Source organism: Alligator mississippiensis, chromosome 4, assembly GCF_030867095.1.
Source record: "Alligator mississippiensis isolate rAllMis1 chromosome 4, rAllMis1, whole genome shotgun sequence".
Classification (NCBI taxonomy): domain Eukaryota; kingdom Metazoa; phylum Chordata; order Crocodylia; family Alligatoridae; genus Alligator; species Alligator mississippiensis.
The window spans coordinates 145,372,513-145,398,678 of NC_081827.1; the positions used below are offsets into that span (position 1 = coordinate 145,372,513).

At 50.2% G+C, this 26,166-nt stretch overlaps 3 protein-coding genes across 4 annotated transcripts in view; 2 read left to right on the forward strand and 1 right to left on the reverse strand.

The window, feature by feature from the left end:
• Positions 1-1,517, reverse strand: part of LOC109283731 (killer cell lectin-like receptor subfamily B member 1B allele A) — a 52,156-nt gene extending 50,639 nt beyond the window's left edge. The window contains exon 1 of the transcript XR_009461886.1: positions 1,428-1,517. The gene's annotated coding sequence lies outside the window, so the exon portion shown is untranslated. The remainder of the gene's footprint in view (positions 1-1,427) is intronic.
• On the forward strand, positions 40-5,350 carry LOC132250237 (C-type lectin domain family 2 member L-like). Of its 2 annotated transcripts, none has more exons than XM_059726747.1 (6): positions 40-324; positions 467-550; positions 1,442-1,635; positions 2,584-2,687; positions 2,980-3,139; positions 3,961-5,350. In XM_059726747.1, exons 1-5 carry the CDS (start codon positions 120-122, stop codon positions 3,095-3,097), a joined length of 705 nt encoding a protein of 234 aa, XP_059582730.1. In that variant the 5' UTR covers positions 40-119; the 3' UTR covers positions 3,098-3,139; positions 3,961-5,350. The 2 variants fall into 2 exon arrangements, with proteins under 2 accessions (XP_059582730.1, XP_059582731.1); XM_059726748.1 differs by having other exon boundaries at positions 2,980-3,128.
• Positions 5,351-7,224: 1,874 nt separating this feature from the next.
• Positions 7,225-20,672, forward strand: LOC132250061 (uncharacterized). The gene is made up of 5 exons (XM_059726212.1): positions 7,225-7,239; positions 8,231-8,241; positions 9,275-9,758; positions 18,616-18,766; positions 19,127-20,672. Exons 1-5 carry the CDS (start codon positions 7,225-7,227, stop codon positions 19,183-19,185), a joined length of 720 nt encoding a protein of 239 aa, XP_059582195.1. The 3' UTR covers positions 19,186-20,672.
• The last annotated feature ends 5,494 nt before the right edge of the window (positions 20,673-26,166 follow it).

Sequence of the window (26,166 nt, forward strand, 5' to 3'; positions counted from 1 at the left end):
TACAGCAGAGCTGAGCGGGCGGGGCGGGGCAGGCGAGGGTGAAGGCGAAGCACCAAGACTCCTTACTCCGCCCCGCGGAGCACCACCTCTCCTGCGGCTCTTCATCTCGTCCTCCACCAATGGGAGCCTCCCTGGCGCGTAGTTTAAAATGGTTTAAATCTAGCTGGGCGAGCTGTCAGTTGGTTCTGGTCATAGGGATTGGAGGGATGTTGCAGAGCTGTGTGCAGCTGCCGTCGGCTTCCCCACGGGGTAGCACCGCCCCTGAGCCGCAGCCCAGCCTGCCGCTGCTGCCGGGGCCCTGCGGGGGAGCAGCGGCCCGGGGCGGTGAGCGGGACCTACCGGGACTGGAGGGAGGGGGCGCCCTGCACATGCCACGGAGGCTTCCCCTGCTGCCCCAGCACCGCCCTCCCCGGCGCTGCCGGGCTCCTGCCACATCCCGCTAACCCCCCGCTCTGCTCCGGTTCAGGACCGTGCTCCAGCCTCTGGCTGTGGAGAGCTCTGGCCCTGCTCCTGCTGGCAGCTGTTCTGGCACTGGGGCTGGCTCTGAAAGGTAAGTGCCCTGGGGGAAGGGGACACTGAGGTTCCATTAGATGCTTTTAGGGGTGCTGCACATATCACCACTTGTAGGTGTGCAGATCCCTGCACAGGATTTGAAAAGTAAATGCAGAGCTTTTTAAAGAGGAATCCCTGGTGTCAAAGCAAAGTACAACAAATCCCTTGTTACAGCTCGAAGGCACTGACCTCAGAAACATGGTGATTACTAGAGCTGTGCGAAACAGCACCGTTTCACTTAGACTTTTGTTTCAACAGAACAGTTTCATTTCAAGTTCAGTTTTGTCTCAAAAACACTTTCCTTTTGTTTTGTTGAAACAAGTTTTGATGATTCAATTTTTTGCCCATAGGCTATAATGGGGAAGCACAAAACTGGAAGAGGAGCAGCTTTGTGTGATCACAGGCAGATCAGGGGCCTGCACCCCCAGAGGAGTCTGGCAGAGCCCTCCTGGGGGTGTGGGCAGGAGGCTGCCGCCTGGGACCAACACTGGGAGCTGAGCACGGTGGAGGGGAGCAGACTGCAGCCCCGGCGCTGTGCTCCACTTCCCCCCACACTGGGCTCAGTTCCACAGGGCTGCAAGTCGCTGGGCACTGAGCCCGGTGGAGGGAAGAGGAGCACAACCCTGGCACTGCACGCTGCTCCCCTCACCAGGCAACTGGGTGCTGAGCCTGGTGGAGGGACCACATTGACCTGATTTGGAAATGTTTTGGGCAAACAGAATAATAAAAAACTTTTAGGAAACAAAATGACCCTCTTCAAAGGAGAAATGTAAACACCAGATTTAACTTTAACTGATTCTCTAGTTATATTATTTACTTATCTCAGAGCTGTTTGAAAGCTGACATATATGTGAATAAAATTTCCTGCTGATTACCTTCTGCTTGTTAGGAGCAGTCACTGAGACTGAAACAGCAGCTGCAACTGTTATGGCAGGGAAGTGCAGACCCTGCCCAGAAGACTGGATGTGGTACAGAAATCATTGTTACTATTTCTCCAAAGAAATGCAAAACTGGAACAGCAGCTGGAAGTTCTGCTGGTCACACAATGCCACACTTCCTGTGATAAAAGAAAAATCAGCACTGGTGAGAATAACAGATACCAGGTCCTTCTTGTGCAGGGATCTTCATGGATTATTTATTTCTACCTAGTATTTGTAGCTAATAATCTCCCCACTAATAGATTAGGCAAAGATATTTCAGCAGGAGCAGACTATGCAGACTTCCCGTATTACTTTACCTGACGGTCGTGCTAACGCTGCTTCAAAAAAAAAAAAAAAAGCAGGGAAATACAGATTCTCCACTATAACAGGGTAGCCTGTCTCCTTCAAGAGTTTTGGGATTTTCAGCCAACTACTTGACTGACAGTCAAGGCATAGTTCATGATAAAAATGGTTCTCCAGGAAGAAGCAAGTTGGGGAAAGCACCAGAGCCCTGTACTACTTCAGGCGGTGCAAGAAAGGTCACTGATTGAACCAGAGCCAGGAAAAGAGCTGGGGGCAAGCCTTACTGGAGAAGTGAAGGTGCACAGGCAGAAGAATATGGACATTGGGAGCTAGGGAAGTGCACACACAAAGTGGCACACTTCCATGGAAAGGGGTGGCTGTGTAATCCCTGGACCAATTGGGGAAGAAGTCCAAGCCCTGGCTGAGAAGTAGAAAAGACTTCAGGAGAGGGACTCCTCAGCAAGGCTGGGGTTGGAAAAGATCTTCAGATCTCTCCTTGGAGGAACAGGGAGCCCAGCCCTGCCACAAAAGGATACTGGGAGTCTGACGGGGCGTGGAGTGCAGGGCAGAACGCTGCAGGAGTGCTGTATTGAAAAGACTTAATAGACCAAATGCCATAAATACTCTGTACTAAATGCTCCTGGCTGCGACTAACGGAGAAAAAAGAGAGACAGAATGACTGCAATGCTCCTGGCCATCAGGTAGCATGTTCCTGGACTGTGCCTGCACCTCTACTAATCTCTTCATATTCTGTCTCGAGAGCATTTAAATGGTGTGAATAACTGTTCTTTTCCATCCTTAATTACAGGACACTATCTACTCTAAAAAAGGAAAAGAAAATTACTGGATAGGACTAAGGAAAGAAACAGAGGGATGGCGGTGGGTAGATGGATCACTGTTCACTAATGACATGTGAGTTACTCTAGTCGTGACTGCCTGGAGGGGTGGGGAGAAGCACATCTCTGATCAAAGCCAAGAAAAAAAACCCAAGCTAGCCCCAAAGCAGATTTGAGGAAGTATCTACATGCAAATATATTTAAAAAAATTTTTTTTTTTTCCAGCAAGCTGAGGACTTTTGCTAAACATAAAATCTTGTTGCTTGGCTTTGACTTTGGGAGGTGTGCAGACATGCTTAGCATTTCTGTTGCTTAACTGAAACACCAAGTCCAGAATAGAAGCTGTTTTTTCTTGGGTTTCTTTTCAGAATCTTACTAGACGAAGATGGGCAAAACATGGCCTGTGCATACCTAAATATGGTAGCTTTGGCTCCCATAGACTGCATGTCTTTGCGACACTGGATCTGCGTCAAGAAGTCCACTTGAGCTCTCTGTCAACAGAGCACAGCTTGTTCAAGTAAGGCACAGGTACAATTTGAGTGTAGTTTTCTATTTACCCCTGGGCAGGCTCCTCCAATTTACTGTCTTTGGGGAAAAAAATGACTATCAGATTTTCTCCTGATGGGGAGTGTTCAGGTGTCTGCCATTGCTTTTGTGCATGGGTGTTGCAGCTTTTTGTAAGGTGTACCATCCTGGGTCATAGCAGTGGTCCATCTAGCCCAGTACTCTGTCCCCAGCTGTGAGAGAAGTGGGTGCTATACAGGGCAAGCACTGAAGCGGATTTTCTGAGTGTGATCTATCTATCCCCTTTCAATGACCTTCCTAACATCCACCATTTATTGATTTAGAGTTGTCAATGGCAGCATCTCCCACCTTTGCAAATCATTGTGTAGTTGCATGACTATCTAGACTTACTGTTTCAGGGGCACTCCGGAGTGGCCAAAGAATTTCCAGCTGGCAGAGCCATGTCATTGTTAATATTGCTTGGAGCAAAGTGAGCCAAAAGTAGGCACTCTTTAATTCTAGTGTTGGGTGTGTAACAGATCACCTTCAGAGACCCTTGCCTCACTCTTTGGAGAAGCTAACTCTAATGCCTAGAGTAGAATAGAACTGATACATTACTGTGACACACAGTAGAACTAATTTGTAAACACAATGCAAAATACACTCATTCAAACACACTCAAGAATTTCTAGAGTTTTCATATCTGAAACGTTATTCTGGACACTGAAACAATAGAAAAGCTAAGGTAGCAAGGCTCTGTGGTGATGGTGAGGATCTGTGGGAACTGTTTCCTTTTTCTTATCAAACAATTTCACCTTGTTCAATTCATGATTTCTTGTCTTTAGCAATGGGCCACTACTTCAGAAGCATTAATAACGATGCCGGTGCAGAAAGGTGGGAAGAAACCAAACAGAGAACTCCCAACTTTGCTTTCTGTTCCATGGGCTTCAGCTGTATTCTGGACTGTTTAAATGTCCAACTTGAACACTTTTTAATATTTGGAAAAAGACTTGCTTCACATGTTGTGGAAAACCACCGATTTTAGATTAAGAGAATTTTTAAGATTTGTTGTGTGTGTGTATGTATGTATGTATTTTTTTTTTTAAGTGTAAATCTTGATGTTCCTATTTTTATGTTAATGTTCTGTACTTTTTATGGTGAATGGCCAAAGTGGATGTTTTGTGCTTTGTTTATTATCTGTTTTCTATATGTTAGATTTGTTTCTCCTGCAAGAAACTCAAAACTACTAAAAAGTTCCCCACTTCATGCCTGTTTTTGTTGCTAAAGACAAGTCTGAGGCCCAGCAGTATCCTCCCTGGGAGGACACCTTTCTTGGTAACACGGGAACAATCTTGTTTTGAAGCGATTAATGCTTACCACCAGTAAGGATGAGGACAGAAGTTATTTTTTTAAAAACATTTCAAAACGGTATTATTTCAGCACAGGAGGTGGGTACAACCTCTGCAGTCTGCTGTACTGCTTCAAAATTCCTCCCCAGCCATGGTGTGCAACAGGTAGCTGCAGGCAGCAGATCTTCTGGAGCCCCCTTCCCCTGCCAGAACTGGGATGCCATAGTGGCACCCCCCTCCTCTAGAATTAGAGAGGTAGCCAGGGAATGGGGACTGAAGAGCCAAAATCCCAGCTCCAGCACTTTCTCTGGCAGCAATTTGGGGGCTACACTCAGCCTCTGAGTGCTACCGCTCCTGGCACTGAGGAGGACTTGGGGGGAGGGTAGTAGTAGCCAGAGGAATGGAGGGGCTTACCTGCCTCCAGTGATGGCAGCAGGGAGTGGGGGGAGGTTACCTAGCTCTAGCTGAAACTGTCTGCACTCTGCTCTTCTCCCTTCCCTCCTCGCATTTATGTGCAGGCGGGTGCAGTGAGTTGCTAGCAGACCTATGTGTCCCCATCACCCTCTACACCACATGCAATGTATGGAGCAGTGGTGCGCTTCACTAAAGTGTCTAATTTAAACGGGTGCCATTTTGCAATGCTTCAAATAACGTTTTGTTTCCTGCTTAAATAGCCATGTGTTGAGTCCTTTACTTTAATTTCAACCTCTGTAGAAGTTTTTATTTTAAGTACTGGTAACTGCACATTTCAGCTGATGAATTACCTATGAGGTGTATTTCTGAGAATCAATTACTTAAACAACATAATCTTGTTTCTGTTGGTTGCTTCAGTATGTGAAATAGTTTCAAACTAGTAAACGAGCAGCAATGCAAAATATTTAACAGATCTTTTGTAAAGATTCATGAATATTTGTATAAATAAGCCAGCATGTTTGAGTACTCATAGAAAAACAAAATGGTAGTACAGGTAGCAGGAACTTGCCAGGCGGATTGGTGGACCTCTTCACAGTTCCTTGTTGTGTTCACCAAGCCCTAGTCAGACATGACCCTATGTTTTTGTAGACTACCAGCTGTATGTTACCTGTACTATGCTGCCCACTCCCAACTGAAGTGTAATGAAGAGCTCGATCTACTTAAGTGTGAAGTTCAACTAAGGACAATGATCCATAGAATCCCTGCATTACTCCTAGGCAGCTGGGACTGCCCAAGGCATGCTTTTTCATGGGAACACCCAGTATGGTGCCCATTTTGGTGCAGCTGAGCATACAGGCACCTGAGCCTATTCAGGATTCACACCTTAGATGCCTTTGTACAGAACTCCAGCCAGATGTTGGGAGGAGGGCTCTTCCTTTCTAGCACAGGGGCCAGGCACCTTTAAAAGGATTTTGCAACACCCAGGTTGAGAAGTACTGACTTCCCTGCCACTGGTTGGGGAGGCCTCCCCCCACCATTCCTCCCTACACATGCCCTGTTCTGCTATGTGTGTTAGGGTGTTTTCAGAGGCACTTGGTGTTGGTTACAGCTAAGGCTGGGGACTTGGACTGTGTCAGTGCTCTTGCTGGGACCAAACCTGGAGGTTGGCAAGTGCCCCACCCCTTAACAGGTGTCCCAGTGTCAGGAGACCAATGTCCCAAGGCCAGTACCGGTGGGGCCCAAAGCAGGGTGCGGGCTGGCAGGGGTCCATGGAGCTGGGCTGGACTGCACCAGCAGGGAACGGGGAGTTGGCCCTGCTCCATAGAACCCCTGCCAGCTGGGACCCCATGCTCCTGCCACCCTGCTTTGGGCCCCACCAGCACTGGCCCCAGGACACCAGTGTGGGCCCTGTGCTCCCACTGGCACCCTGCCTGCTCACTCCCAGTACCCTACAGCTCTGGTACAGGTGGGGGACGGTGCACAGCCCCAACCCCCTGCTCGCCAGCAGGGAAGAAGCTGGTGCTAAGCATAGGGAAAAGTGGCCCCTCACCTGCCCCATGGCCGGTGTCCCGCGCTGCAGGTGCTCGCAACCTGCATGAGGCTGTCTGCAGAAGGCACAGGCAGCCCCAGGCAGGCTGCGAGCGGCTGCAGTGCGGGGCGCTGGCCATGGGGTGGGCGAGGGGCCACTTTTCCCCGCGCTCAGCACCAGCTTGTAACCCGGCCTCACTACCAGCCTGGCAGTGGGGCCGGGTTACAAGGTGGTGCTGAGTGTGGGTTGAGGGCGAAAGCAGCCCCTCCCCGTCCCATGCATGGTGCTCTGTGCTGCAGGTGCTCGCAGCCCGCATGGGGCTGTCCGGATCGGGCATGGGTGGGGTGGGGAGGGGCCGCTTCCACCCGCGCTCCTTGCCCGGGGTTCCCGCCTTCCCTTGCCCCCTTACCTGAGCTTCCTGGGCCGGGGCAGCCACTTGCTCCTGACCTAGAAACCCGGGAAGGGGTTTCCGGCTGGGGGATGGGGCCGGGCTGCCTGCTGTTGTTGGAGCCCACTGGGTCCTACTGCCCTTGGTTCCTGTCATTTTTTACAGAAACCAAGGGCAGAGAAATATTTTCCAAAATTTTTAGGGGCCCCCAGGGCGAGAGAGAACGGCCTTGCGGGCCGTTATTTGCCCACCCCTGGAAAAGATGGCTTGTAGTGGTGGTTTTACCAGTCTCACTGTATTTTCTAGTTACTGAGCTTACAAGGGCTATGGAGCATGCCTCCTGGCCAGTTTGATTCTTTTTTGAGGATGACTTATCTCAGAAGCCAATATGCAACATGCTAATCAGTGAAAATGCAAATTGTGGCAGACAATGAGTGAGAAACAGGTAGAGGTGGATGGAGGAGAGTGCTGATGTATAGCTGGAGTCAGAGGTGACCCGAGCAGGGTGCGGGGCAAATTAGCCCATGCGGGGCCCCAACCCCATTCTGATCCCAGACCTGAAAAACCTGCTGCCACCACTGGCAGTAGTAGCAGCATTGGCGGCGGGTGGGGGTAGCGAGCCGCTGGATGTGGAGCCATCACTGCCCAGCTCCGCACCACTGCTGCTCCACCCAGCTCTGTGGGGCCCCCCAAAGTGCAGGACCTAGGGTGGTCACCCCAATTTGCCCCCCCTAAGGACAGCCCTGGGTGGAGTCTTTGGGTAGAAACACTATCTTTTATTAGGCCAACTAAGAATAAGCAAAAAAATTTATTTGCAAGCTTTTGAACACACATCATCCTTCTCAGGAAAAAAAAAGTCATACAGGAGTCTACATGACCACTAAATTAAAACATCCTTCATTTCACATTGTTATACATTTATGGCAATCCCATGCATCTGAGTAATTTTTCTAAGGCAGTTGTTTTATTCAATTTTTTGTGCGCCAAAACTGAGTAGTTCATTTCGACTTTGTGTGTTGTGCTTTATTTATTAACGCACCGTGCAAACATTTAACAGGTCTATTTATTAATGCTTTATACTTTCATATTTATAATGGGGTCTGGAGGGCCTCCAATTTTCTGTTTGCCCAGGGCCCCAATGAAGCTTAGTCTGCCTCTGGGATGGTTTGTAGGGGGCTGTTTGGATAGGGATGATTCTTCCTCAGGCCAGGGGTCAGACTAGATGACCTGTGCAGGCCCTTTGCAGCCCTACTTGTCTATGGCTGTGGTGCATTGACAGTCCACCTTTGCCTTATGGTTCTGTTCAACACGTTACTTCTCCCCCTAAGGCAGATCTGTCTCCCCACATCTCTCCAGCTCCTTGTGTGGATGCATGAGGCAAGGCCAGAAGCCTCCCACAGCCCAGAGGACGTTCTCCCACCACTTTCCCCCCCAAGCTGGTTACAAGGTGAGTGTCTGTGTAACAGGGGTAGTAGGGCACTCTCCTGTTTGTGCAGCCCACTTCCCTCTCTCCTGCCACGTCTTGATGTACTACTTAGATAAAGGATAATGTGGGAGGCTGCCTTACAGATGTGTCCTTAAGGTCTGTAGCATAAAGTGCATGGCTCTACCTTTCTTCACACCATGTCTGTTTCCCCCCTGGGATCTTAATGGCACTGGGCAACTGAGTCCTGCATGATGACTAACTGCATCTTTGTTTAAACTCTGAACCAGGGCCTCAGTTTGATCCAATTGTCCATTTTTAGTCTTCCTACTAAAATTATAATTATTGCAACCCAGAATAATAACTCAAAACAAGGTGTCAATTTACCAACAAGTTCCCCCTTCTCTTGGGGACCTCTTTTTTGCTTGCAATACATGTTCTAACGAACTTAAAGTTACTGGCTGCACTTAGCCGGTTTATGCTTTTCCAGCTCAGTCTGTTTTTTGTCAGGGATACTTTCCCAAGCTGTTATTCTTCACAGGCTGGGGCTAATCCTCTTTGTCAGCAATCCCCTTGTTCTGTCCTGGGAGCTGACTCCTGCACTTATGGCCAGGTCCTCCCTGATGGGATCTTCCCACCCCAGGGTGGGTCTCGATCCTTGGCAGGAGCCTGGTTCTCGATTCACTTTTCCTTTGTCCGAAATCTCTCTCTCTCACTTTTTGCTCGCAGGTCTGGATGAAGTCTCCCCTTGGCACTCAGCATGCACTGCCAGAGGACCAAGGACCAGCTTCTCCCTGCGTGGCTCCTGAGGACCGCTCCATCTTTTCCCTTCTCAGTGCCTCACACCAGCCCTGCAGGTCCTTGTACCTGCTCAGCCCCTTTTGGGGGTCACTCTTTTCTCCTTCGCAGCTCGGCATCTCTTTTTTTTTTCTTCCCAATCTCTGCATCTCGTTTTCCTTTTCCTTTCCCCCTGCATCTCTCCCCGCAGCCACTTTTAATCTAGACTCGCTGCCCCGCAGGACAAGTGTAGCGGGGCAAACTCAACTTCCTGCTAAAGCCCCCGCCGGGACATTTCTGGGGCGGAGCCAGGCTGGTGGCTCTCCTCCCCGGCCCGGCCCCGCTGCCCGGGCGAGGGGCAGCTCCGAGCAGCCGCGGCTCCGAGGCGCCTCCAGCTCGTCCCCGGGGCCGGCGGGCGGGCGCTTCTCCCGGGGCCGCCGCTGGGTCACGGGCCGCCCGGGCGGGCGAGAAGCCGGGTCCGGGGCCAGGACAGCGCCCCGAGCCCGCCAGGCCCACAGACAGGCCGCGGGCTGGCGCCCCTTGAACCACCATTCCTGCCTCCAGCCAAGCCACAGCCCCGGCTCCTCCCCCGGAAGCAGCGGAGCCGGGATACGGGCCAATGGCGGGGCTGGACGAGGAGGGCGAGGTCCGAATCTTCTGCGAAACAAGCCGGCTGTCGCGCAGCTGGGCCGTGGGGGACGCGCAGGCGCTGCAGAGCTGTGAGCTGTTGCCGGGGCCCCGCGGGCGAGGAGCGTCCCGAAGGGGTGAGTGGTGCCTTCCCCCGGCCGGGGCTGGGGTGGGGAGGACGGGGGAAGGGGCTCCTTTGCGGTGCCCTCGCGGCTTCCCCTGCTGCCCCAGCACTGCCGTCCTTGGCGCTGCGTGATCCCTGCCAGCCACATCCCGCTAACCCCCGCTCTGGTCCGTTTCAGGTCCGTGCTCCAGCCTCTGGCTGTGGAGAGCTCTGGCCCAGCTCCTGCTGGCACGGGCTGGCGCTAAGAGGTAAATAACGTGCTTGGAAGTGGGAACCTCTTCCCGAGCCCCTCAGACGCCAGTGGCTGCAGCACTCCAGGGCCTGGGCTCCAGCCCCTTCATGGGGACAGCTGCAACCTTTGTAGGTGTGCACCGGTAGTCATACTTGGTGCCACTATGAAATGACAAGGCAGCAAATGTGTATTTGCCACCATGTAACTTCCAGAAAATCAGCTTTCCTGTTTTTTAAAACCAGTATTTATTCCCAGCCACCCTGTAGTGGAGGAGGCAGCCTTGGGCACAGCTGTTTTACTTCTTCCAGGCTTGCTTGAATATCAAGAAAGCTGCACCCTGCGTTTCATAAGAGTCACCACGGTGCGTTCCTCACGCTGCCAAATCCAAACGACGACAGCCAGGATACACTCTGCCTTGCCCCTAAGCTATATGTTCATTTAGGTTAACACTTAACAGGTCCCTGAGGTTTTTAAATCAATGAGATGAGATTGGTAGTTCTCAACCAGGTGATGCCGCACTCTGGGCTGCCATGACATGCTTTCATGGGTGCTGCACAATATCACCACAAACGCCTGCACATGATTCAAAAGATAAATCCAGAGATTTCAAAGAGGAATCCCTGGTGTCAAAGCAAAATACAACACATCCCTTACAGCTCTGAGGCGCTGACCCCAGAAACATTGTGATTATTTATTTGTGCTGTCACTGCGGTCTTTCTGAATTCTTTGCTGCAGAAAAATTGCTCTTGTTTTTTTCATAGTCGAGAAACAAGTGAAAGTTAAAAGCTGGTATTTTCTGGGAGTGCGTCTTAACTAGGGGTGTGTTGAATCTAACAAGGTTGAGGGCCGCTGATTTAGATCTTTAAGACTTTGACATCATAGCTTCATAACTCCTGGTTTTCTCCAATTAAAAAAAAACAAAAAAAAAAACAAACCACCAAATTTTTGGATATAACACCCCCCCCCAGTCCACCATGATTAAAATTAAATACTCTGTGTGCGTGTGTGTATTTTGATTTATTTTATATCTCAAAAGATGCGGGGGTGGGGTTATTAGACAAAAGCAGGATCCCTGCTCACCCATTGCTGGGGAGAATCATTTACTCCAGAGTAAATGAGTGCTCCAAATGTACCCGTGCTGGTATCTGCATACTAATGTATTCTATTCTTTTCTGGCCTCGACAGCCAGGTTTGGTCATCTTAAGTTCCCCAAATGCCACTTATATCCAGGTTGGCATTCTGTTTTTGGGCATGTATCTAGCTGGTCACGTGTGTAGGGCTATGTATGCAGGAGCAGAGTGCCAACTTGTACATAGCTGGCATTTGGGGGATTAAGAGGACTATGTCTGATTGTCTAGGTGTCCAGAAAAGAACTGAATGCCACACTTTAGGTCTCCAGAGTCCTAACCTCTAGGCCAGTGGTTCTCCACCTGTGGCACCATCAGGCTGTGTGACATGCTCTTAGAACATTTTTAAATGGATGCACAGGCAGTAAGTTGTGTAGGTGCAGCCCATGTAACACATTAAGAGTCGCACGTGTGGCCACTGGCAATTAGGTGGAGAACCACTGCCTCATAACACTTGCTACTTCATTTTTGATTCATAAATGTGTCCAAGAAACAACACAGGAGAACTTGGATAAATGCAAAGTTATTCCAGATGTTCTTGTTCCATTTTATGGAATGATATTTTTATCTCTGAATTTATCCATGTAGCTTTTTAGATTGTGGCTGGTGGAGAGGTGGTGTTAGGTCTCCTAATTCCAGTTCCTGCATAGCTTGAGAGCCCACTAAAAGCACATGCATAATTGCCTAATGCTACTTTCCAGGCAGGCAGGCAATTCTTCTGCTTGCTACAGAGTATTATGTGGAAGGGAGATGTGCCTAAACCTCACATTGCCCATGGTTGGGTTCCTGACCCATGGTGGGTGACCACATTTATAGCTGTTATGCACTCTAGATCAGTACTAAATGCACTTCTTATGTGTTGCAACCTGTACCAAATTTATTTCCTCTGCAGAATGGGCAGTTTTGAAAGACTTCTGCCCAAGCTAATCAAAATAGATCATTACAAATAGACTGGAAGGCACGTTACCTATTTAAGGAATGCTTTTTGGTCAGATTCACCTATCTACCCTGTTTCTTACACCAGTGCAAAATAAGTTACTAAAAGCTTCTCTACAATACATACAGCCTGTGTACTTTTATATCCCTTAAACACATGAGTTAACTCTGCTAAAACTGGGGACCTTCTCACACCCCAAAATAAAGATTGGCTACATGGACCTGACCTGGAAACATATTGGGCAAATAGAAAAATATAAAAACTTTTAGGAAAATAATGACTATCTTCAAAAGAGAAATGCAAAGGCCAGATGTAATTTCAGCTGTTTCTCCAGTTAGATTATTGACTGACTTACAGCTATTTAGATGTTTGAGATATGTGAATAAAATTCACTGCTGATTACCTTCTGCTTCTTAGGACCTGTCACAGAGACTGTGAACAGTGACGCCACTGCTTTGGCAGGGGAGTGCAGTCCCTGCCCAGAAGACTGGATGTGGTACAGAAATCAGTGTTATTATTTTTCCAGAGAAATCTGAGACTGGAAAAACTGTGAAGGTCTGCCTCTCACAAAATGCTACACTTGCTGTGATAAAAGAAAAATCAGCACTGGTGAGCATGAGACATGGCTTTCTTTTCTTGCAGGGATCTTAGATTTCAGATTTCATAGATTTCATAGACGTTAGGGCTGGAAGGGACCTCGGAAGATCATCGAGTCCAGCCCCCTGCCCAAAGGGCAGGAAGTCAGCTGGGGTCATAGGATCCCAGCAAGATAAGCATCCAGTTTCATCTTGAAGGTGTTCAATGAAGGCGCTTGAACCACCTCCGGTGGCAGGCTGTTCCAGACCTTGGGGGCTCGGACAGTAAAGAAATTTTTCCTTATGTCCAGCCTGAAACGATCTTGAAGTACTTTGTGACCATTCAACCTCGTCATCCCTTGGGGCGCTCTGGTGAACAAACGTTCCCCCAGATACTGGTGGTCGCCCCTGATAAACTTGTAGGTGGCCATCAGATCACCCCTGAGCCTGCACTTTTTCAGGCTAAAGAGCCCCAGGGCTCTCAGCCTGTCATCGTAGGGTCTGCTTCCCTGACCTCTGATCATGCGTGTGGCTCTTCTCTGGACTCTCTCAAGCTTCTCCACATCCTTTTTGAATTGAGGAGCCCAAAACTGGACACAGTACTCCAGCTGCGGCCTCACTAAGGCCGAGTACAGCGGGAGAATGACGTGCCGGGATTGGCTTGAGAAGCATCTATGGATGCAAGCCAGCATTTTGGTCGCTTTACTAGCCGCAGCATCGCATTGCAGGCTCATGTTCATCTTGTGGTCAATGATGACCCCCAAGTCTCTTTCTTCAATAGTGCTAGCCAACATAGCACTGCCAAGCCTATAAGGATGCTGCGGGTTTTTCTTCCCAAGGTGGAGAACCTTGCATTTATCAGCGTTGAACATCATCAGATTCTCATCCGCCCACTTGCTGAGCCTGTCCAGGTCAGCCTGGATCACCCGCCTGTCTTCTGGTGTGGATGCTTTGCCCCAAAGTTTGGTGTCATCGGCAAACTTGGCCAGTCCGCTTCTGACTCCAGTGTCCACATCATTAATGAAGATGTTGAACAGTATGGGTCCAAGGACAGAGCCCTGGGGGACCCCACTGGTCACAGGACACCACGATGAGTGACTTCCATCAATTACTACCCTCTGGGTCCGACCCCAGAGCCAGTTTTCCAGCCAGTGGATCGTGGAGGACCCAAGGCGACAATTGGCCAGTTTCTCCAAGAGGCGATCATGGGACACCAGATCGAAGGCTTTTTTGAAGTCAAGATATATGACATCAATCTCATCTCCCTTGTCCAGGTGATAGGTCACCTGGTCGTAGAAGGAAATGAGATTGGTCAAGCAAGACCTACCCGCAACAAACCCGTGCTGGCTATCCCTTCAGATGTTGACGTCGGCCAGTCCATTAAGGATGGCCTCTTTAATAAACTTTTCTAAGATCTTCCCCGGGATAGAAGTCAGGCTAATGGGCCTATAGTTAGCCGGATCCACTTTCCTCCCTTTCTTGAAGATAGGCACCACGTTGGCCTTCTTCCAGTCTTCGGGCACTACACCAGAGCGCCAAGAGTTTTCAAAGATCCGCGCTAGAGGCTGGGCTATGATGCTCGCCAGCTCCTTGAATACCCTGGGGTGAAGATTGTCAGGGCCGGCTGACTTGAAGGTATCCAGCTTCTCAAGATGTTCCTTCAGAAAGTCAGCATCAATGGAGGGCAGGGGATCACCCTCACCCCGACTTCCCGGCCCTGTAGCGGGCATGGGCGTCCCATGGGGCTGATGAAAGACTGACGCAAAGTACCTATTTAATAGGTTGGCTTTTTCCTGGGCGTCTGTTGTCAGTTGCCCTATCTGGTTCAGCAGGGGTCCAGCGTTGCCCCTGCTTTTCCTCCGGCTCCCCACATATCTGAAAAAGGACTTTTTATTGTCCTTGATGCTCAAAGCTAGCTGGAGTTCAGTTGCAGCCTTGGCTTTCCTTGTCTGCTCCCTACAGGACCGGACCAGTGCAGAATAATCCTCCTTGGAGGTGAATCCCATCCTCCATCCTTTGTAGGCCTTTCTTTTTAGCCTCAGGAGGTCTGCTAGGTCCCTGGAGAGCCAGGGAGGCTGCTGTGCCCTCTTGCTGCCTTTTCTCCGAGATGGAATAGACTTAGTTTGTGCATTAAGGATCGCTCCCTTGAGGAGCAACCACTCTTCTTGAACTCCCCTCTCCCTGTGGTCATGGTCCCTTAGGGCTTCACTGACAAGCCTCCTGAGCTTGTCAAAGTCGGCTTTCCTGAAGTCAAGGACTTGCGTGTTGCTGACCGACTTGCCAGCTTTTCGGCTGATGGTGAAGGTGATCAGCTCGTGGTTGCTGTCACCCAGCTTCCCATCGATCACTAGGTCATCCCCAGTAGCCAGTATCAGGTCGAGCAGCGCTTTGCCTCTCGTTGGCCCATAGACTTCTTGAGTCAGGTAGAGGTCATCCATGCACAAGAGGAAGCTCTGCGACCACTCAGATTTTGCTGAGCGATCCTCCCACGAGATGTCCGGGTAATTGAAGTCACCCATGACAGCCATGGTCCTGGAGCAAGCTGCCTCAGCCAGTTCCCGGGCAAACTCCTGGTCAAGCTCAGGACTTTGGGTGGGAGGTCTGTAATAGATTCCCACCATTGTGTCCCCTGTGCCGTGTTCCCCACGGATTTTAACCCAGAGGGTCTCCAGCCGTCCACCCTGGTCGCCAATATCGGCTTGCAGGGATGTGTAGCTTTCCTTTACATAGAGAGCTACACCCCTGCCCCTTTTGTCTACACGATCCCTCCTGTACAGGGTATAGCCATCTATACCCGTGGTCCAGTCATGGATGGAGTCCCACCAGGTCTCCGTTATCCCTATGACATCGTAATTGTTTGCACTGAGCAGGAGGATGAGCTCCTCCTGCTTATTCCCCAAGCTCCTGGCATTAGTGTACAGGCAGGGAAGTGCCCCCTGGGGGGCTCCTTCCTTGCCCACAGATTTTACCAGGGCTGGGGCCGGGGTGGGCTCCCTGAAGCGCTGTGATCTGCTGGCTTTGCAAGGATTGCTCAGCGGGCCAGCAGTGGCGGTAGTCCCCCTGTCCCCCAACGGGCTTAGTTTAAAGCCTGGTAGAGTAGGTCAGCCAGTCTGGCTGAGAAGAGCCTCCTTCCTAGGGGAGAGAGGTGGAGGCCATCTCTTCCCAGCAGCTCGCTGCCTCTCGCCAAAGAGCGGGCTGTGGTCATGAAAGCCGAAGCCTTCCTGACGACACCAGCGCGGCAGTCTTTGGTTGACCACATAGATCCTCCTCTCCCTCCTCAGCCCATAGCCTGAGACTGGGAGGATCGACGAGAACACCACCTGTGCCCCCAGACCCTTAAGCCCCGCTCCCAAATCCCTGTAGCGCCTCATGACCTGGCTGGGAGTGCTCCAAGCAGTGTCATTGGTGCCCACATGAATAAGGAGCATGGGATAGTGGTCTGTGGGTTTAAGGAGCTTTGGGATCCTCTCCGTAATGTCCCGGATGCGGGCCCCTGGGAAGCAGCAGACTTGCCGGGCTAAGGGGTCAGGGTGACAGATTGGCCCTTCCGTCCCCCTCAGGAGGGAGTCTCCCACAACAAACACCTAACGTTTTGTCTTGGGGAGAGCAGGGGCGGGAGCTGCAGTTGGGCCCATGTTGCCTGTGGGGGCCGGCAACTCAGCAGGCTCTGCTGGGGCAGCAAGAGGTGTGTACCTGTTGCTCAGTTCTGGTGGGGGAGGGGCCTTGGTGCGGCGGGCCTTAGGGTCCTTGACCACCTGGGTCCATGCCCCTGGCTGGACACAGCAGGAGGTCCCAAAGTCCTCCTTTGGCGTGGAGGGAGACTGTGATCTACCCTCTGCCTCCCGGGGGAGAAGGGCCTGGCAGTAGGAGTCTATCTCCTGCTCGCAGTCCCTGATGGCACGCAATCTCTGGACTGTGGCCTGGAGCTCCTCCAGCTAGCATGCCAGAGACCCCAAAAGGGAGCAGACCCCGCAAGGGGAGGTCACCATGCTCCCAGGCCCCAGAGCCTGAAAAAGGGACAGGCAGCCCCCGCAGCTGAGAGCCAGGGGCTCCGTCTGCGTGGAGCCCGGAACCAGGGGCTCCGTCTGGGTGGCCGTCTCTGAGGTGCCAGAGGGGGGGGCTGCGGAGCCCGAGGGGACCCTCGGGGTGCGGCGCGTGCCCATCCGTGTCATGCCTCTGGAGGCTGGCTACGGCTGGGACTGTGTACCCTGGGGGGCACTCTGGCAGGGTCCTGGGCCCTTCCGCGCTAACTCCATGCTAACTCTGCGCTAACTCACGCGCCGGCAGAGAAGCACGCCTGTTTGCACAGCCTGTTCGCGTGGCTCCCTGGGGGGCTGGGCAAAGTAGGGGCCTGGGCAGGGCTTGACCCGGCCCGACTCCACTCAGCCACCTCCTCCAACACACACACTAAGGGGTTCGCTCCCTCTCTCCACGGGCCCTGCTTACCCCGGCTGTGCTGGGGGTCGGCGGGGGGCTCTGCGGCTGCTGGAGGGTTTCTGGGGGGCTTCGGGGGAGCGGGGGTGCAGCGAGCTTTCACCCGCGCGTCTCTCGCCGCTTCCGAGCCTAACTGGGCTTTTTCCCAGTCGGCGGGCCCTTTTAAACTGTGCGCGTGCGCAGTGGGCCTGCTGTCGAGGAAGCTGCTCCTAGGGCAATAAGGGGGCCCTGCCCTACTGGATTACTTCTTCATGGATTACTTATTTCTACCTAGTATTTGTAGTTAACCTCCCCACAAATAGATTAGGCAAAGGCATTTCAGCAGGAATAGGCGATTCAGATTTTCTATATTAGTGCAAGTGTCCATCACGCTGCGGATGCTTCACAAAAGCAGGGAAATACAGATTCTTCACTATAACAGGGTAGCCTGTGCCCCGCAAGAGTTTCAGCCAGCCAGTTGACCCAGAGTCCAGGCATAGTTCATGTAAAAACAAGGTACTCCAGGAAAGATCAATTTGGGAAAGCACCAGAGCCCAGTACTACTTCAGGCAGTGCTAGAAGGCCAGGGTCACTGGTTGAGCCAGAGCCAGGAAAAGAGCTGGGAGCAAGTCTTACTGGACAGGTGATGGTACACAGGCAGAAGAATACAAAAACTGGCAGCTGAGGAAGTGTGCCCGAAGGCCAGCACAGTCCCATAGAAAAGGAATGCTGTGTATCCCCTGGACCAAGTGGGGAAGAATTCTGAGCTCTGGCTGAGGACTAGAAAAGCCCTGAGGGGAGAGATTCCTCAGTGAGGCTGGGGTTGGAAAAGACCTTCAGATCTCTCCTTGGAGGAACAGGGGAGCCCAGCCCTGACAAAAAGGGATACTGGGAGTCTGAAGAGGGGTGGAGTACAGGGCAGAAGGCTGGAGGAAAGGGATATTGAGGAAACTTAATAGACCAAATGCCATAAGGTCAAATGCTGTACTAAATACTCCTGGCTGCAAGTAACTGGGAGAACAAAGAAGAGACTGACACACAATGACTGCAGTGCTCCTTGTGGCCATCAGGTAGCATGTTCCTGGACTGTGCCTGCACCTCTGCCAATTTCTTCATATTCTGTCTTAAGAGCATTTCAAAGTTGTGAATAACCATTTTCTTCTAGCCTCAATTACAGCAGACTGTCTACTCTAATAAAATAAAAGAAAGCTACTGGATAGGACTAAGGAAAGAGAGGGATGGCAGTGTGTAGATGGATTGCCTTTCATTAATGACACGTGAGTTACTCTAGTTGTGGCTGCCTGGAGAGGTGGGGAGAAGCACATCTCTCTGATCAAAGCCAAGAAAATAAAAAAGCTACTCCCAAAGCACACTTGTGGAAATGCCTATATGCAAATGTATTTTAAGTTTTTCCAGTGATCTGAGGGCTTTTGCCAAACATAAAATGATGTTGCTTGACTTCAACGGGAGGTGTACAGATATTGTTAGCAATCCTATTCCTTAACTGAAGTACTGAGTCTAGAATAGAAACCATTTCCCTCCCCTCCCATTCCCCCCCACCTCCATTTTTTGCTTTTTCTTTTTAGAATTTCCCTGGAAAAGGGGGGGCAAAATATGACCTGCGCTTACCTAAATATGTGTGCTGCGGTTCCTGGAGACTGCATGTCTTTGAGACATTGGATCTGTGTCAAGAAATCCACTTGAGCTTTCCCAGTCAGCAGAGCACAGCTTGTTCAAGTGAGGCACAGGTGTAACTTGAGTTTGGTTTGCCATTTTCCCTGGGGAGGCTCCTCCAATTTATTGTAATTGGAACAACAAATGACTCTTCAGTTGTTTTCCTGTCCGGGGGAGGGAGGGGGGGTGTTGGGGGTGTTCAGGTGCCTGCCATTTGCTTTTGTGAAGTGTGCTGCTGATCTAGATAAGAACATTAGTAGCTCAATCCTGGGTCATACCAATGGTCCATTTGGCCCAATATCCCGTCCCTAGCAGTGACAGGAGTGGATGCTATACAGGGGGAGAACTAACCAGATATACCCCTAGAGTGATCTATCCTCTATTTAGTGGCCTCCCTGACATCCACCATTTATTGCTTTACAGGTGCCAAAGGAAACCTCCCCAACCTATGCAAATTGTTACGTAGCTGCATGGCCATCTAGACTTGCTGTTTCGGTGGCACTGGAGTGGCCAAGGGATTTCCAACTGGCACAGCCCTGTCACCTTTAACATTGCTTAGGTTTAGAGGAAAGCAAACTGTAAATTGGCAATCTTAATTCCTTGCTTTGGCTGCGTACCAAATCACCTTCAGAAACCCCTGCCACACTGCTTGGAGAGGTTAACTTTTAATAGTTAGAGTACAACAGGACTGATACATTTCCACGATAACCAAACGGAGCTAATCTGTAAAAATATGCAAAATATGCTCGTTCTCACACACAAGAATTTCTAGAGTTTTCATATCTGAAACGTTATTCTGGACACTGAAACAATAGAAAAGTTAAGGTAGCAAGGCTCTGTGGTGATGGTGAGGATCTGTGGGAACTGTTTCCTTTTTCTTATCAAACAATTTCATTTTATTCAATTTGTGATTTCTTGTCTTTAGCAATGGGCCACTACTTCAGAAGCATTAGTAATGATGCTGGTGCAGAAAGGTGGGAAGAAACCAAACAGAGAACTCCCAACTTTGCTTTCTGTTCCATGGGCTTCAGCTGTATTCTGGACTGTTAAATGTCCGACTTGAACACTTTTTAATATTTGGAAAAAGACTTGTTTCACATGTTGTGGAAAACCACCGATTTTAGATTAAGAGAATTTTTAAGATTTGTTATATATATATTTTTTAAAGTGTAAACCTCGATGTTCCTATTTTTATGTTAATGTTCTGTACTTTTTATGGTGAATGGCCAAAGTGGATGTTTTGTGCTTTGATTTATCTGTTTTCTATGTTAGATTTGTTTCTCCTGCAAGAAACTCAAAACTACTAAAAAGTTCCCCACTTCATGCCTGTTTTTGCTGCTAAAGACAAGTCTGAGGCCCAGCAGTATCCTCCCTGGGAGGACACCTTTCTTGGTAACACAGGAACAATCTTAGCAATGGTCCACATCACTACATCAGAAGCATTAATGATGATGCCAGTACAGAACAGTGGGAAGAAACCAAATGGAGAACTCCCAACTTTGCTTTCTGTTCCATGGGCTTCAGCTGTATTCTGGACTGTTACATGTCAGACTTGAACACTTTAATACCTGGAAAAAGACTTGCTTCACATGTTGAAAAGCATCTATTTTAGATAAAAAGTAAGATTTGTTTTGTTTTAAAAAGTGTAAACCTTGATGTTCCTATGTTTATGTTAATGTTTTGTACTTTTTATGTTAAAGGCCCAAGGTGGCTGTTTTGTGCTTTGTTTATTTTCTGTTTTCTAGATGTTAGATTTGTTTCTCCTGCCAGGAACTCGAAGCTACTAAAATGTTCCCCACTTAATGACTGTTTTTGCTGCTAAAGACAAGTCTGAGACTCAGTAGCATAATCCCTGGGAGGACTCCTTTCTTGGTAACACAGAAACAACCTTGTTATGAAGCAGTAATGCTTATGCCAGGGTGAGGACAGAAGTTGAAATAAAAAAAAAAAGTTTTATTATTTCAGCACAGGAGGTGGGTACAAGCTCTGCAGTCTGCTGCGCTGCTTCAAAATTGCTCTTCAGCTGTGGTGTGCAACAGGTAGCTGCAGGCAGCAGATCTTCTGGAGCCTCCTTCCCCTGCCAGAACTGGGATGCCATAGTGGCACCCCCCTCCTCTAGAATTAGAGAGGTAGCCAGGCATTGGGGACTGAAGAGCCAAAATCCCAGCTCCAGCTTTTTCTCTGGCAGCAAGTGTTTGGGGGCTACACCCAGCCTCTACATGTTACGGCTCCTGGTACTGAGGAGGACTTGGGGGGGGGGGGTAGTCGTAGCCAGAGGAATGGAGGGGCTTACCTGCCTCCCGTGATGGCAGCAGGGAGTGGGGGGAGGTTACCTAGCTCTAGCTGAAACTGTCTGCACTCTGCTCTTCTCCCTTCCCTTCTCGCATTTATGTGCAGGCGGGTAGAATGAGTTGCTAGTGGACCTACGGGTCCCCATCCCACTCTACACTGCATGCATGTATGAAGCAGTGGTGCACTTTAAACAGGTGCCATTTTGCAGTGCTTCGGACAAAGTTTTGTTTCCTGCTTAAATAGCCATGTGTTAGGTGCTTTACTTTGATTTCAACATCTGTAGAAGTGTTTATTTTAAGTACTAGTAACTGCAAATTTCAGCTGATGAATTACCCATGAGCTGTATTTTTGAGAATCAGTTACTTAAACAACATAATCTTGTTTCTGTTGCTTGCTTCAGTCTGTGAAATAGTTGCAGACTAGTAAACGAGCAGCAATGCAAAATGTTTAATAGATCTTTTGTAAAGATTCATGAATATTTGTATAAATAAGCCAGTATGTCTGAATACTCATAGAAAAACAAAATGCTATTACTGGCAGCAGGAGGGTGAAGTTGCCAGGCGGATTGGTGAACCTCTTCACAGTTCCTTGTTGTGTTCACCAAGCCCTAGTCAGACATGACCCTATGTTTTTGTAGACTACCAGCTGTATATTACTTGTACTATGGCTGCTGTTGGCCCACTTGAAACAGAAGCTGTATGAAAAGCTCAGTCCACTTTAGGGTGAGGTTCACAGAGGGATTCAGTGCCTCAGCTAGCAACAGAGACTCACAGAATCCCTGCATGACGTTTATGAGCCCAAGACTGCCCAAGGCCTGCTTTTTCATGACAATACCAAGTAGGACGACCGTCTTGGCTCAGCTGAGCATGCCAGCATTTGCCTTCCACCTGAAGCTGTTCAGGATTCACACCTTAGATGCCTTTGCACAGAACTCCAGGCAGATGTGGGCAGGAGGGCTCTTCCCTCCTAGCATGGGCCAGGCACCCTTCAAAAGTTTTTGGGGCAGCCAGGTTGAGAATTGCTGACTCCACTGCCACTGGTTGGGGGATGTCTTCCCCCACATCCCTGCCCTTTTATGTTGTGTGTTGGGGTGTATTTAAGCCTACAGGGTGTTTTTAAGAGGCACTGAGTGTTGGCTACAGCTAAAGCTGGGGACTTGGGCTGGACTGTGCCAGTGCTCCTGCTGGGACCAAAGCTGGAGGTTTCCTGGCTAGAGGGTCTTGCCCCTTTGCTCAGGGTCAGACTGAGCATATTTGGGATCAAGAAGGAATGTTACCCCTTGATAAGACTGGTATGGACTGTGGGGGTTTTAGTCTTCCTCTGTAGTGTTGCCTGGCCTCTACACAGGACCTCATGAGCATTTGATACGTTTCATACAAGCAGGACGTTGGGTGCTGCGGTTCCCCTGCTTTACATGTGGCAGGTTAGGTGTGTGTTGTGTCAGGGCTGCTCCCAGTCTGATGTAGAGTTTAGGTGATGGTGGTTGGGATAGGGATGGTGGTTCGGGTAGGGACGACCCTGCCTCTGGCCAGGGGTCGGACTAGATGATGTGTGCAGCTCCCTTACAGCTCTACTGCTCCATGGCTATGGTGCGTTAACAGTCCAGCTTGGCCTTGTGGTTTGGTTCGACCCCTTACATCTCCCCCTAAGGCAGCTCTGTCGCCCCACATCTCTGCAATTGCTTGTGCGGATGCAGGAGGCGAGGCCAGCAGCGTCCCGCAGCCCACGGGATGTTCCCCCGGCTGCTGACAGGTGAGTGTCCCCCCCGCCCACCCGGCCCCGCATTGCTGAGGCGGAGCCAGGCTGGCTGCTCTCCCCCCCGGCCCGGCCCCGCTGCCCGGGCGAGGGGCAGCTCCGAGCAGCCGCGGCCCCGAGACGCCTCTGGCCCGTCCCCGCGGCGGGCGGGCGTTTTCCCCGGGGCCGCCGCTGGGTCACGGGCCGCCCCGGGCGGGCGAGGACAGCGCCCCGAGCCAGCCCCGCCCCACGGGCAGGCGCTGGGCAGACGCCCCTTGACCCGCAGTTCCTGCCTCCCGCCAAGCAACAGACCCGGCTCCTCCCCGGCAGCAGCGCGGGCGGGACACGGGCCAATCACGGGGGGAGAGGAGGAGCTCCAGGCCAAACTGCCTTGTTACAGTTTATCTGACCAAGGAACAACACAATTGAACTTGGATCAACAATGTAAAGATGTTTCAAATGTCCTTGTTCCTTTTTATGTAATGATGTTTTTATCTCTGAAATTCTCCATGTAGCAATGCTTCCCAGACTGTAGCATGTGGCTTTAGGTCTCCTAATTCCAGTTCCTACATAGCTTGAGAGGCAGCTATAAGCAGGCACATAATTGCTTCTGATGCTGCTTTCCATGCAGGCAATTCTTGTGCTTGCTACAGAGCATTTTGTGGAAGGGAGATGGCCTTTAACGGATGATGTGCCTGAATGTCACATTGCCCACAGTTGGGTTGACCTATGGTAGATGGTCAGGTTTATAGCTGTCATTAACTGTAGATCAGTACTAAACGCACTGCTAACGTGTTGACAACTAGGGATGCATGGATAGAGATTTTTTTGAGCCAATACCGATGGCCTATTTTTAATGAGCCAATACCAGTTTGACTGCTGATATGTGACCTGGCAGCATGAAGAGCAGTGTCCAGCCGGTAAGTCTGTTGTGGGGGGAACAGATTGAAGCTCCCATGGTGAGAGAGGGAGTAAGGCTGGGGCTGGGGCAGGCGCTGGACAGCTGTGGCAAGGTGGGGCATGGGACGGTGCCACAGCTTGTCTTTAGAGTGCAGGGTGGGGGCGGGGGGCAACGATATGGGACTGATGTATTGGTGCACCTCTACCGACAACCTGGACCAATTTCCTCTGCAGAACAGACAGTTTTGAAAGACTTCTGCCCCAGCTAATCAAAATAGATCACCACAAATAGACTGGAAGGCATTTCACTTCTTTAAGGAATGCTTTTTTGTCAGATTCAGCTGTCTACTCTGTTCCTTACACTAGTGCAAACCAAGTTACTAAAAACTTTTCTACAATACAGTCTGTGTACTTTTATATCCCTCAAATGTGTGAGTTAACTTGGCTAAAACTGGAGACCTTCTCACACCCAAAATGAAGATTGGCCACATGGACTTGAACTGGAAACATATCAGGCAAAAAGAAGAAAAAATGTTTAGGAAACTAGTGACCATCTTCCCAAGACTAATGCAAAGGTCAGATCTAATTTTAGCTGTTTCTCCAGTTAAATTATTGACTTATCTAGACTAGAATAGAACTGATACATCTCCGTGACAAAGCGGAGCCAATCTGTAAAAACAATGCAAAATACACTCATTCAAACACACACAAGAATTTCTAGAGTTTTCATATTTGAAACGCTATTCTGGCAATGGAAAACAATAGAAAAGTTAAGGTAGCTAGGCTCTGTGGTGAAGGTGATGGTCTCTGGAAACTTTCCTTTTTCTTATCAAACAATTTCATTTTGTTTTTATGATTTCTTTAGTGCTTCTGGAGTTGTGACATGGCCCATTGCTAATGATGTGATGGGAAGAGACCAAAGGGAGAACTCCCAACTTTGCTTTCTGTTCCATGGTCTCCAGCTGTAATCTGGACACTTAAGTATCAGACTTGACCACTTTGTTTAATCTTTGGAAGAAGACTTGCTCTACCTGGTGTGGAAAACCACTTACTTTAGATGAAGACAAATTAAGATTTTTTTTTATAATGGTTGACCTTGATGTTCCTGTTTGTATTATTAATGTTTTGTACTTTTTTTGCTAAATAGGCAAATTGGATGTTTTGTGCTTTGTTTATTATCTGTTTTCTATTTGTTAGGATTGTTTGTCCTTCAATAAACAAAAAACTACTAAAAAATTTCCTACTTGATGCCTATTTCTGCTGCTAAAGACCAGTCTAAGGCCCGGTAGCATCCTCCCTGGGAGGACTGCTTTCTTGGAAACCCAGAAACAGCCTTGATCTGAAGCAATAAAGATTATGCCAGTAAGAGTGAGGACAGAAGTTATTTTTAAAAAAACACTTTAAAATAGTATCATTTTAGCACAGGAGGTGGGTACAGCCCAGGGGTGGGCTTTGAAACAGCCTCGAAATGAAATGAGTCCAGTTGAAATGTTTTGAAACATTTCGAAGCAGCCAGGTGGTGGGAGGAAGGGAAGAGAGCCAGGGTTGCATTCTGAGCGGCTCTGCAGTCTCATGTGACTCAGCCCAGTGGGGAGTGCAGCCCTGGCTCTCCCCAGTTCCTGCAGCTGGGCTGCGCTCGATGGGGCTGGCGGAGCTGATTGGAGTGCTGCGCTGGCTCTGCCCACCTCCCACTGCTGGGCTGCACTCCTATCATCTCTGCCAGCCCCACGGAGCCCAGCCCGGTGGCAGATGGCAGGCAGAGCCGGTGTTGTGCTCTGCCTCCAGCCACCGGGCTCAGTTCCATGGGGCTGTGAGCCCCTGGGAGCTGATTTTCCCTGGGTCCTGCACCAGAGCCAACCTGAGGAGGGTGTGGGGCCCGCAGCAAATCGGCTCATGCGGTGACCTGCCCCCGCCCTGACCCCTGGGTGGGGGTGGATCCCTGCACGAGCTGATTTGCCCCAGATGCTGCACCCTCCTTGGGCAGGCTGTGGTGCGGGGCGGGGAAAAATCAGTTTGTGTGGGGACCCGCCCCCAACCTGTTGCTAGGATGGGTTCCCGCACAAGCTGATTTGCCCCAGGTCTGCCTGCTGCTGGCCCCAGGCAGCAGCACCAGCCTCCTGTGATCCAGGGGGCAGATTAGGGCCTGTACCCCCTGGAGCAGTCCAGCACAGCCCCTGCACCCCTTCCTGGAGACATATCCAGGCATTGGGGGCTGGAAGGCCAAAATCCCAGCTCCAGTTTCTCTGGCAGCAAGCGTTTGGAGGCTATACCCAGCCTCTGAGTGCTGCTGCTCCTGGCACTGAGGAGAAGTTTGGGGGAAGGGTTATAGTGGCCAGAGGAATGGAGGGGCTTACCTTCCTCCAGCAATGGCAGCAGGGCGTGGGGGGAGGTTATCCAGTTCTAGCTAAGAGAGTGCCTGCAGTCTGCTCCTCTCCTTTCCCTCCTCACATTTACATGCAGAAGGCTGGAGTGGAGCACTGTAACTTGCTAGCAGACCCAGGGGGCCCCATCCCATTCTATACACTGGACACATATCG